Below are 13333 nucleotides of genomic sequence, written 5' to 3'. Positions count from 1 at the left end.
TTTACAGAATATCCACGTAATGTTTGAGTGATAGCTGCATATGAAGGAGTAGGTGTTCATTGATAAACGTTTTCATGTGCGACACGTAATTGTAAGAATTGCATGCGTATTTCCAGTGGGTTTTCTGCAGCCTAATGATGTATAAGCAAAAATTATGCCTTCTATGGCTAGCTATTGTATCTATTGTATAACACTTCATTTCATAATGCCAAATTTTATGCAACGAGTTGCCTCACTCTCCTTTTCAACATGTTTGGCTTTTCTTAGAGGCCCTCGCATGCTCGGCTGCTCAACGGTGACGCAGCCGAGCAGTCCTGGCAGCGTCACCGTTGAGCATGTGGGCCTCTACATTGATGTTGGCATCCACGAGGATGTCCAGGATGTTCTTGGAAGTGCCCTTCGTGCAACACTCAATCTCCAAGCATGCGAGGGCCTTGAATAAAAAGAATGCTAAAAACATTCACAAGCGCAGCCGATGCAACGAGCCAGCGTTGGCGAGCATGTCAGGGGAAACACGGCGGCTTCCACACAGCCCATGCTGAGGTGGTGCCACTTGGTGGAGTCTACAAAAGAAGCCTCAGCCACGGGCCCTCCTTGAACACACCTAGTATACTGTAGCACGACCCCCCCGAGATGGTGCCTCCAAGGCCAGGCCCAGCTGAATGCACGGTGCGACTAATTTATTATACATCCATTGGCAGGACAGTTTCACTTCATTAAAATGAGGTATTAGATACATGGTTCTCTATGGGGGATTTCAAGGGGAATTTTATTTATTTTGCTACATCCGTTATGTTCCATTTCGTTATGACGAGGTTCGCGTGTATAATGCAAGCCATTTGCCAAGTCTCTTCATCTGAAGTCCCTATGAATCAAGGATAATGAAGCTGACCAAACATAGAACACCAAGTCTTGCTCACTCACCGTGCTCTCGCAGCCGAGCGGTCTTGGCAGCGTCACCGTTGAGCATGTGGGCCTCGACATTGATGTTGGCATCCATAAGGATGTCCAGGATGTTCTTGGAAGTGCCATCACGGACAGGTGGTGACGGAGACATGCGGTCTGGTGGCAAAGCAGGGCTTATGGGTGTGAAGTACGAGTCCGGTGTAGACAGCATGCCATCACTGCTGGTTACACCAGCTGCAGCGGAATGGGTCACGGAGAGCATTAGTTCTGCTTGACACTGGCTTTGCCGAAACACATCAGTGCCGCTTACAATTAAATATGCCCTCTACTACATAATCCTAAATCTTCAAAAATTGAAGTTTTTACACGCAAGGGCCTCTCCCCAATTGGCTATCATCCAAGTGCCCAACACTCACGCTAGTGATCAGCGTAACAAGATGATTGCCACCACTATGGCCAATCATTCCCGGCACTTATGCGAGAGAAGTTTTGCAAATACAAGTCAAAGTCAGTAACAACATCAAAGTAACACTGACGGCATTCTTAAATGGACATGGCATTGTTCCCGACAGCTACATAGATGGGCACACAGATGCAAAGGACTGCTATCTGGCCGTTCGTTGCAGCAAGACCTACAGTCTGTGGGGATGCGCGACTCACGCATCCCCTGATATGTTGTTTTCCTGCACGGGTCGTGTGGCCAGGCGCCTGCGGTGGTCGGAGTGGTACAAGCGCAGTGAGAGAGATGGCGCAAGTGTCGCGCCGCTGCAAGGTTACGTGGATGCGGGTAAGACAAGGCGCTCTCTCTTTGGTTCGGGACAGCAAGCGGTGTGGATGTGCTGTGCCGCGCGTGCGCAGACCCATGCTTCTGCGAGACCGTCTCGCGTGGCCGCCTTCGAATGCGCCGCCGTTCGCGTGACAGTACGCGCGAACGACCAGGCGTTGGGATCCAGCACGGGGGCTAACATGCTCACTATCCGGTCACGGTGAGTCGGACTTCTAGATTTGTCGCGGGCCCATCGGCGTGTTTTGTGGATAGCCACTCGGCTAGCAGGCATTCATCTATGAAAGGTGCAATAAATGCCCTTGTGATTGTTTACACTACTGTGTTGTCGTTCCTTTGTCCCAAGAGCACGGAGGAGAACCCCACAAGTCACATACTACTTTAAGTCTGCAGTGAAGCCCCGCCCATGCTCTCAAAACAGTCACCCACTGTTCCTCCACAAGGCTGCAAATAGTTCATACATCAATCTTTCCCTGCTGCCTAAATAAGGCGGTAACCACAGAAATAAAATTTCAGTGTGTTTTCACTCGTCTGTTATAGTCGAACGATGAAAGCCCAATTCTTTCTGAAATAAAACACTTGCTTTGCTGCACTTATGCATTGTCAAGTTTCACTTCAGTTGGCAGCAAAGTTTCACGAGTAAAACGGGGTCAGCAGTGAAATGAACTGTACCGCAGACTTGAAGAGTGAAGCACTCGGACGCCATACACTTTGTCCATGTCTGTTGCACACCTCATCGCTCCTGCCAATGAAAAGGTTCAAGAACAGCAGGCGCTCCGGAGGGATCAAGTACAACGCCATTTGAAATGGTCGCATGATGATGATTTTGCTTGCTTCTGCGATTGGCTGGCGAAGTAACAAACCTGCATGGCCTTGGTTGCCAACTGCTATTTTTTTGTAAGTTGTATTCTACTATAGCAGTTTGCCCCAGCATACCACATCCAACCATGCAGTCCACCTGATGCTGTCTTTCTGGCTAAAACACAACATTAAAGCGGCTTGTCAAGTTCCATACTATCACAATAGCGTCTTTGTACATCTTTTGGCTATATCTCCAAAAATGAAGGTGTTTAAGAAAATCTACAGGGCTGCTTTAAATGATGAAAGGATTGCCGGGGCTCCTACCATTTGTGGGAGGAGAGAAGTACTGTAAAATTTAGTATAACAGAAAGTTCTGCATTTTGTGACATCAAAGTGGATTCTCAAGTAACAACTCGGGCAAAAAGGTGTTCAGGGTTTACGGAAGTTGTGGTGTCACAAAACCAAAAGTGTTGGCAAGTCACCTTATGCACGAATGAAATTCTTCGTGCCTCCAAACTGCTTTTTAATGAATTCATTCCTTATGTTGAACATAGCATTTCAAGGTACTTTGAAGAGGACTTGGTTGACACATGCAGCAGCTATTTTCTAAAAATTTTTTGGGGACCTCATTGTCAGGACATGCTTCAGACATACCTCGAACATAGAAATCTCACTGTTGCACCTGGAATTTGCCCTCATGAGCTCTAGTTTAGCGGCAGCTCCATAGCTGTTGAGCTACTGGGCCGGATAACAAAAGCACTAAACACGATCTCCCGAGAAGATGGAGGAAGAAAAAAAGCAGGAAAACGGAGCAGAATGAGCACACTGGTAGGGTACGCACATCGGCAAGGAGAGGAAGAGAGGGATGAGCCGAGAGAGGGAGGGCTCTCCAACAGGCGAGGAGGGAGGCAGGCCTCGGGCAGAATGCACAAGTCCCGTGCAGGGGAAGGAGGTGGAGACAGGGGAGAAAGCAGGGAAGCAGGAGAAAGCGGCGGCGGCGACAGGGCGGCAGTGGCCGCAGTGGCGTTGCTGCTTTCAGAGACAGTGGGGGCGGCAGAGGCACCTGAGGCGAGGATGCGCGAGGCCAAGTCATTCTCCTGCCGCTGAAACGACTGGCGATGATGGCGGTGGTGGTGGTGGTCCATGCCTTCATCGTCGGCCTTCCCACTGAGGGCGGCCAGCAGACCACTGTCCAGGGGAGGCACCAACGGCTGGTCCAGGGGCGGGCTCTCGCGTCGGAACCACTGCGAGAAGCGGCTGCCCCCACTCAGGCCGACGTCTCCGTCGCCCAGGGCGTCCTCCTGTTTGGGTAGACCGAGCAGTGGCCCAGGAAAAAATTGGTGGGAGGGCACTTTTTCTGACAATAGCTAGCCACTTTTGCCTTGCAGGGTGCTGCTCCTGACAGCTTCTGTTCAAGCATTGAAGCCCTTCAGAACAGAGTACAGAACAATAGTAAATCAAGAACCTTAGTGCAATATCATATACAATGCTTTTTCTAAACAAAAAGGAGTATACATTATGTATTGTATGTTAAAGGGACACTAAGGTGAAAAATTATTTCTTCTGCCTCAGTAAATTACCGTTCTACAAGACCAAAAACACCACTCTTACAATGATAAGATGTGTGGTAAGCCAGAAAAAGCGCAAGAACAAAATACCAGAGGCGACGCCTGCTTAAGTTCCCGCATCTGGGGGCTGCGACGTGTTGGATTTTGATGGCACCTTCTAGGGCCTACTAACTATGTATAGCAGTACAGATCGACTACATTGTGTTCTAAAGGAACCAAATATTAATAATGGCAAGTTTCGGGAATCTTTATTCAGCCAACGCGACCCAAATGAGAAAACATACTTTGGAATCCCCGACGTCACGCTGACGTACTGGCGCTGGGGTTTCGGCACGAAATTCGAATACCGATACTTGGACCTTCATTTTCTCATGTAATAAACATTTCTTTAAATGACTGCCTGCAGGGTTCTCAAACACTGCTTCATTAGTCTAAACTGATTTATTGTTTCGCTTTAGTGTCCCTTTAAGGTAATAGCCATTACATTGCACAATGTTAAAGAAAAGGAAACTTGTCAAGCAATATTGACAGCACAATGAGAAGCACAGGGTGAAATGCAGTACATGGCAACCTGTGGAATTTCAAATTCACATCCAAGTGTGACAATTAAACTTCAATATAACAAAATTCTCCCTATAATGAGGCACTAAACAGTTTAGTTATTCTATGATACAACGAAGTCGGTAAAATCTGCAATTTGCTTTGTTGCATCGAAATTTCCTTGCATCGAAATTTGACAATTTATGCAAATATGCCCAGTCGTTGATAAACTCTCCTTACAGGGAAGGGGTTGTAAAAATTTCCCATTATCAGGCCATCGCAAAAAGCAAATTCGAATGAGAAAAAAAAATTGCTGAAGTTGAGTCCACAACGAAAGATGAGGTTTCATGTGTCAACAATATCCTCGCATTGGCATTACGAAGCAAAACGAGCCACACTTTCGCATCTGCTCTGCCCCCATGGCTGATAAGGGTCACCCCCAGTGGGATGCTGGTATCATGAAAAGCACTGGCAGGGGGGGAGCTTTGTCTGCCTCACTTCAATGCTCACGTCACGTCAGCACGTCAGCATGCTCCAGCCTTTTCACACCGCAGACTCTAAAACATGGCATGCGGACTGCGTATGTGCTCAGCCATGCGCAGCCATGGCGGCATTAAAAGAGGATACGCGTGGCAACCTGACCACCACACTATCAGTTGCTGCAACAAAAGGACACAAAAGCTTTGCAGACTTCATGTGTCACACCACCTGTCTAAGGATATCGTCAACACAGCACAAACTCAAATTATTAAAAGAAAATATTTTTGTAGTCATTGAAACTGGCTTTTCCAATTGCCCAATAATTTGGAAATAATCATGGCCCCTTCTAAAATAGATACCTCAGCAACTGTGCATATTTATTTACATAATATGTCGAATTGCAATATAGCAACTATGATATAACAAACTTTGTTCCACCGACTCCTATATAGAAGTTATATGGAACTCAACTTGCGACTCACACCATCTTGTTCAAATAAACTCTGGTTTGACATACATAAAATTGCGAAGGATCTTTCTCCGATCACGTTAACATGGCTATGATGAGTCACGAGGGTCAGTTCAAATTATTCATTCGAAATGAGCAACCTTTAATTACCAGAATTCAACTAGGCAGTAAGGTTTTCATGCTGCATGGTAGCAACTAATGCAATGCCTGCATAATGCAAAGCAAGCCTGTACTGCTGGCACAGCGTCTAATTTTGAAAGGTGGCGCTACAGAGCTGCAACAGTTTCGTATGAAAATTACCCGAAGAAAATGGGGCCACTACGGTCTACACACATTTCCAGTACAGTGGGTGTGGACAGCTGGGGAATAATGAGTAGTGCATGGATTCGTCCAAACTTTGCATTTTTGACTGAGGTTAAAACAAGATTGTTTACAGTATAATCACCCCAAATATGCCACAAGGCAATGAGTAGCCTTACTTACCCCCCAATTTCTACACATTTTTTTTTGGAACATTACAAGTAGATCTCACTAAAATATTTTAAATAGTCACCCATGGCACGTTAATGCGCACAGGCATCCAGATCTAGCAACATGTGTACTCAATAAGCAGATGATTTATGCAGTCTACGTGCATACCAAAACGTAGTCATTGTAAAATCCTCCACTGCTCTGAAGAAATATGGAGCAACGAGTCTGCAACACAGCTAAACCCCAAACAGTAGTAAAAGAAGAGGCCATTTGCTTTTCAATAAAGCCGCGTCAAATAATAAAATCCATGTACAGCAAAACCAAATTATGTGGGATTCAGGAAAAAAAGATGTACAAACTGACCAAGTGTCTAATTATTGAGGGTACCAAGGAAACAAATGCTTGCTATGTCAACACTTACTGAATGAATTGCCGAACCCTGTTTGTATGTTGCAGCAGAGCAGGACGAAAGCTGCAATTCTCGTCATTTTGCGACCGATTAGTATCTGCAGCGACGAAGGCCTCGCGACTTCCTTCACACTATAGGGACTTCCTTCGCACTGCAGCTACGGCGCGTCTTCACTCGAGACTTCACTACTGCACGCACATCCTAGTTATTTTCTTGCCAGTGACCTGGTCGCAACAGAGCATTCCCCTACAGCGATTGAGCCGGCGCTGTTTGCAATCGGTCCACGCTGTTGCTATTTTCCATAGGTTCCGCCTTCATGCACCACCAAAGCACCATATAATAACAGGGATTCGCGCAAAACAGATGTTGACGCCAAGCAATCTATGGACAAAAAGGTAGCTCCACGTCACCTCCAAAGCACAATGTTTCTTGCCGTTTGTTTTGGACAATCTTTGCCGTGGACTCCACAACTGTCTCGCTCGAGGCGGACACCTGAACTATGCCAAAGCGCAAGCGCATGCAAGAGACGCTGAAAAGCTCAAGGCACGACTGTGTCGCATCATATAATGGTGTCTGGATGGCACAGCAAAACACGGACAGAAGAAACGAACAGACGAAGATCTCCATTGGTATAGAAGGTACATTTCTCGATGCACGTAGCTAGTACAGACGCAGAAAAAGAAATGAAAGAAGCGATGCACTTCCGTTGGTAGGCAACACTTTTCTGGACGGAGTATGCAATCAAAACCTGCTGCGTTGTCCCCTCCGCAATAGATTTTAACCCTTTCGCTGTCACGGACGTACCGGTACGTCATCGCGCTTCCCCCCCACGGTGTCACTGACGTACCGGTACGTTCTCTATCGTGCATTCAAAATTTCGCGCCAGAGAGCAAAGCTGGCGGTCCTGGATTGGCCACGCAATCTGTTGACTCTTTCTACAAGTTCGTATATTCGCCCCGACCCGTGTTACTCCGTGTATTGAAGAGTACGGCGCGACTGCCACTCCCCACTTTCTCTTTGCTGAGTGGCGCCTTGGCTCCGTGTTCGCTGTATCATGCGTCGCGGGCGTGTGGTTATGGGTTCAAGGGTTGTTCTGCCATCTCCGCTGGTTTGAAGGTTTTTATTTTTCTTCTGTTGGTGTGCCTGCTACGGCGCGTCAAGTTCAGGCGCACGTGCCGTTGCCTCTCCGAAAAGGGTGACTCGTTGCTGCTTTCGCTGTCTCGCCGCACCCTCGCTTCCGACTTGCAGCAGTAAACGTAAAGCCCTTCGAACTTTGTTTAGCCTTTTTCCATCTCCCTCTGTCATCTTGATCACGCAACGTCCCGTTTATCTCCGTTGTGCGGGCGACTGAAAGCGCATCCTCCCTGCGCGCGGTTACTTTCGGATGGCTCAGCGCGCGGGACCTTCGTCTGCTCATTGGAGCGGTGGCTCAATTCCGATTCAGAATACGAGCTGAGCTCGGATTCGGACTTGGACAGAGTCGCATGCGAGGAAGAGGGTTCCGCATCGTCAGATTCGGATGTTGAAGGTATTTTATCCTCCTGAGACCCGGGATGCATTTGGGTGCGCAGATTTTCCCCAAACTTTTAGAATAAGTTAATTGGGTTATGAAGGTGAAAAGTGTTAAATATTTTTCCCATAGCCCTGATAGTTGCAGCTCAGCACGATGTCCAATATATTGGACACTGGGACGCTACCCGGTCTTTTTTCACCCAGCAGGCACGTAATGACGTAACGCAGACATTGCGCTCAAAATCGGGTGCAAAAATAATTTTATAACTCGAAAGGCAAAGTAGTGAATAAAATACATAAAAAGAGCATTCCTCTGCTCAACAAAAATTTTGTTCTCGTGTTCACTTCCTGTGGGAAGTTTCAAAACACCTTTTTCTCGTTGGTGATGCAGCAGAAGAGCCGACATTTGGTGCCAAAGAACTTTGTTTTCATGTCGCATACATGTAGTCTGCAACGGGCAGCGTTTGCAATGTCTGCCAGCATTGAGCAGTGGGTAGTGCTCTTTTCGTGGGGTTCTCGAGGAGACAGTCGAGCCTACGTTGATGGGGGATGCCACTCGGCTTCGTTCTCACTCTCCGTTTCATCCTGCTTCTTCCATTGAGGCACGAGTCTCAGCAACAGATTGGCAGAACTGCATATATTTGAGTATTTCTTCCCGCTGTTTCTTTAGGGAGCGTATGTCCTGCGTGTACTGCACCCAGGAGTTGTTGAGGGCAATGTCGAAGAGGTGAAAAATGGCTCTGATTGTCCACTTGTTGACGCGTGCTTTTATCCTGTAGTAACTTATCATTCGGTCTGCCTTGTCAACACCGCCCATGTTGACGTTCCACATGCGAACAATATCTGGTAGAGGGATATCGATTTGTTTTTTTCCCTTATGAGACCACCTGCGACAGCTGGTGTCTTGCGGGTCCAAGCCATGGATTGAAAAAAGAAAAGTTATCGGCTTAATTCATCGGACACGCGAGGCCGGTCCCCTAAAGAAAGAAAGAGACACGATTTCGTCCACAAGCCGCTAAATGCCAACAGTACTCGCCTGCTGTTCATAACAAGGCCATCGCAAAAGTGCGGTCGAAATAACCGGGTTGAGTCCTAGCGTCCAACGTAATGGACACGCGAAATCAAAGGAAGCATAAAAAAAAGTAAACGCGCAAACAGATCAAATTTTATATTCTGCGCCTACGCTGTTGGTATAACTTTAATATAAAATCAAACGTATGCCTTAAAAGCAGGTAGAAATACGAGAAACAGTGCTTACTTCTCCGGCAGCTGCCGTAAAACGCCGCGCCGCTGAATGCCGTCATTGTGGAACTGTTTCGGCGGGAATTGGAACGATGTATTTTCATCAATGCTGCACAGATGGCGCAAGCAGGTGTCCAATAAGTTGGACAGTGCGGTTTTATGAGGATGAAAGCGTTGTCACCGGAGTACTGCCTCATACAGTTGAACCTCGCTACAACGAAACTGACGGGGCGCGCGAAAAATTTCGTTAAAGCGAAATTTCGTTGAGGCGAAAACAGGCCAAAAACACTGTCAGGTTGGACCACATAGTCCCAAAACATCATTTATTTCCAAAGAAGTCGGTCAGCTTCTTCTGCTTCTTTTTTTTTGCCACGAGTGCAGTGGCGCGGCTTTCGCACTCGGTGAACAGTTGCATCGCGACGTCGTCATCGTGAGCACCGAAAAATCTGCGGATCACATCAAAAGCATCCATCACTTTTATTGCAGGTGGTGGCGCTAAGTCCTCCGCGTCGCTGTCATCATCCGATGATGCGTCGTTGTGGCGAACGCCCTCAATTATAGCTTCGTCACTCAGCTCCTCGTGAGCTAGCACTTCACTGTCAACAGCGATGTAGTCGCCGATGTGAACATCGGCCGGCACATCTCCGGAGTCCTGAAGGGCTGCCCATGCCGCATTGGCCTCTGTGGAGGGTGGAGCAATTGTACTGCAGCCTTCCTCGTCCGACGTGGAGTTCGCTGCCAGTTGAGCATCGGAGTGAAAGCCGGCGTGCACAAAACAGTTGTAGATGATACTGCGACTGGTTGCCGTCCACGCTGCTGAGACCATCTGTACAGCCATGTACAAATCCACTTCGATTGCCCGACCGGTGTCGATGTTTAACACCAGCCGCTGAATCAGTCGCTGTCGATAAGCGCTTTTAACGCTATTGATGATACCTTGATCCAGCGGCTGGATTAAAGCCGTGCAATTCGGCGGGAAGAATCTTACTTCCACGCTTTGAAGCTGAACGTCTTCAACGTTATGCGCTGAGCAATTGTCGATGAGCAAACAAACCTTACGTTTCTTTGCCGTCATGTCACGGTCGAAAGCGGTTAGCCACTCTTTGAAAACGGCCCGTGTCATCCAAGACTTCTTATTGGCAACATATTTGACGGGCAGGCTCTTGCCACCTTTGAAGCACCGCGGCTTCGCACTTTTGCCTATCACCAGTGGGCAGCGCTTGTCAGACCCGTCCATGTTGCAGCACAGGAGCACAGTCACACGCTTTTTGCTATGCTTCCCTCCGCTGCATGGCTGGCCCTTCATGTGAAGCGTCTTGGAGGGGAGGAGCTCGAAGAAAAGTCCCGTTTCATCGGCATTGTATATGTCTGATGTGGCATATTTCTCCATTAATTCCGGCACAGTAGCTGATGCCCAAGCAGATGCAGCGTCGGCGTCTGATGAGGCCGACTCCCCACACAGCACTTTAGCGACGATTTCATGCCTGGCCTTAAAACGGGTCAGCCACCCTGAGCTGGCTTTGAAATCATTGATGCCCAGCATACAGGCATAGCCAAGTGCCTTTTGCTGCAACATGTTTCCGCTGACCGGCATCTTCTTTGCGCGCACGTCGAGGAACCACGTGTACAGAGCCTTCTCAAGGTCCTCATGAGCCGCTTGCGTCAGCTTTTTCCGCTTCGCGGATGTCCCCGAAGAAAGAGCTTGCGCTATCGCATCTTTCGACTTCAAGATCGTTGACAGCGTGCTCTGTGAGATGCCGAAGTCCGCTGCAACATCTCCCTTTTTCCTGCCACTGGATGCCGCGCTGATAATCCGTGCCTTCTCTTCAAGCGAGAGGAACTTCCGCTTTCTAGATGAAGTCGCCATGCTCGCATTCATTACAGCGCACTAGCAGCACAAGCACGAGTGAAAAAAACTAGGGCAAACGCGCTGCTGTTGCCAGGCTGCTGCGTCCTTTGGCAACGGATTGGTTGCGGCTCTGAATTGGATTGGAAGAAAACGGGAGCTTGCCCCCGCGCCTTGTCGCAAGGCAGCCAGCCCGATAGTCATCAACACCAAGCTATGGCGGTGATCATGTGCGTTTCAGTGAGTGGATTAGTTTGGTCCAGCGAATGTTTAGCGAAACAAAGCAGCGTGGGCCTATGGAAGTACATAGATGGGCGGCGATATGCTTGTTTTATTGTAAGATATATTTTTAAATCGAGCTTCGCATAGCAAAAATTTCGTTGAAGCGGGAACGCGCCCCAAAAATGGTTCGTTGTGATGAGAAATTTGTTCCATTACTTTGTATAGCGAGCTGACGGGGAATTGGAAATATTTCGTTGAAGCGAAAATTTCGTTGAAGCGACGTTCGTTGTAGCGGGGTTCGACTGTATCTTAATGTCCAATATATTGGACAAATCCCCATAGCGGGGTCTCAGGAGGTTAAAGCCAGGCTCATGATGATGATGATGTTTACTAACAACAGCTGCAGAACAATGAAATGTGTATATTGCATTGACTATGTTATTTGTATACCAATAATAATCAAAAATAAATGGCTATGTTCATTCCCTGTTATGCTCGTTCCCTGAAACCAAGCCGACACTGGGGGTGCGTCACGGCCAGAAAGGTCCGACAGCGAAAGGGTTAAAGAATTGTTCTCGCCCACGCTTTTCTTGGGCGCTGTCTCGTGTTGTCCGAACCCATGCGCCGCGGCATCCACTATCTGCGCCTTGTCTGCTAGCCTACCGTTTCGGCTGCCATCAAGGATACTCACAGGAATCTAAGAATCCCTAGGTTTTGGAATATTCGTTCATAGTACCGAGGCATTAACGTCACAAGGAAACCGAATATTGTTTGTTATTTTGGAAAGTTTGGTATTCTGAAGTACAAAGTACTGAAATATTTTTACACTAAAACTAAGTCTGCAGGGGATTTCCCACAAGTTTAAGCAGAAAAGTTCGTTAATGTGGTGTTCATAGTCACGAGGTTTCACTGCAGTAAGAAACTTCCAGCTGCTATTGTCAACCTGTACCAGGTGCAGTAGGATGGTAAGGGCAAGGCAGAAGTTTAAGAAAAGGGCACAAACCGAAAGAAACCGAGGACACCAGTCAGGCTTGAAGATGTCATTGAAATCGAAACCATCGTGAGTGGGCAGGGCTGGTGGGGCAGCGTTGACCCTGTCTGTCAGAGTGGGGCTCGTCGTCAGTGGCGTCGAGGTCTCTCCAGGCCCGTCACTCGACGACTTGCTGACATTGGTGGTGCAATTTGCACTCGTGCTCGATGAATCTCTGCTGTCACTTCCTGTTAAACACATAAGTTCTCAATGAGCATCAACATGATTGCTTTGAAACTACAAGAGATCTGCCTCTCTAAAACAAGGGCATGCAGGGGACTAAGAATTGACAACGATACATTGAGAATGTGTGGTGTCTGAAAGGACTAAGCTCTACATCTATGAAATCGGACAACATCAACAGTCTAAGTGGTAGTTATATTTTCTAAATTGAAGAGAATTATCAGATATAGAAAGCAACATTCTACAATCAATGTAAGGGTGTTTTACATGTCAAAACCACGATCTGATTATGAGGCACGCCATAGTCGGGGACTCTGTAAATTTGGACCACCTGGGGTCCTTTAGCATTCACCTAAATCGAAGCACACTGGCGTTTTCGCATTTCACCCCCATCCAACATTCTGCAATGAAATTCTGGTACTAGCAGTGTTGGGCCCTCGAAAGTTCACACAATTTGAATTCAGTGTATCACAATATATAGGATGAACAAACACAGGAGCACTTTATCATGCATCCTGCTGTATTAATAGCCAAACCTCAATATGCAGTCGAGTCTCGATTTGAACTTGAAGGGGCACAAAAATATGTTCGAATTAAAAGAAGTCTGTATTAAAGGAAGCTAACTGAATGGGGGACTAACCTGCAGTAGCACCTATGCACTGATCTAGCACATGAGTGCGAAGTTTCACAAAATTTATTGGCACATATTTACAAATTACAGTCAACGTCGGATTTTTTGGGCTCCCTAGGGGCTGCGATGATGTTGGAAAAATTGGGCGGTGCGAAAAAAATGAATGCATGCTTTTTACTGCCTCCAAGGGCTTAAATCGCCACAGGCACATCCGAAATAGCTGTAAAGGCCTGTCTGTA

At 47.4% G+C, this 13333-nt stretch overlaps 1 protein-coding gene across 7 annotated transcripts in view; it reads right to left on the bottom strand.

The window, feature by feature from the left end:
- The window catches only part of LOC135910728 (eukaryotic translation initiation factor 4E transporter-like), a 79871-nt gene that overhangs the window by 49087 nt on the left and 17451 nt on the right, over nt 1–13333 (bottom strand). For 6 of the 7 annotated variants that reach the window (XM_065442769.2, XM_065442770.2, XM_065442771.2 and 3 more), the window contains 3 exons: nt 12254–12468; nt 3333–3792; nt 925–1140 (listed from right to left, as the gene is read on the bottom strand). In XM_065442769.2, coding sequence (XP_065298841.1) covers nt 925–1140; nt 3333–3792; nt 12254–12468 — 891 coding nt within the window. The remainder of the gene's footprint in view (nt 1–924; nt 1141–3332; nt 3793–12253; nt 12469–13333) is intronic. The other variant, XM_065442774.2, reaches the window with a different exon arrangement.

The sequence above is a fragment of the Dermacentor albipictus genome, chromosome 2 (assembly GCF_038994185.2).
Source record: "Dermacentor albipictus isolate Rhodes 1998 colony chromosome 2, USDA_Dalb.pri_finalv2, whole genome shotgun sequence".
NCBI lineage: Eukaryota > Metazoa > Arthropoda > Arachnida > Ixodida > Ixodidae > Dermacentor > Dermacentor albipictus.
The sequence above is the reverse complement of the archived record's forward strand: the minus strand, read 5'-3'. Positions and strand labels throughout refer to the sequence as shown.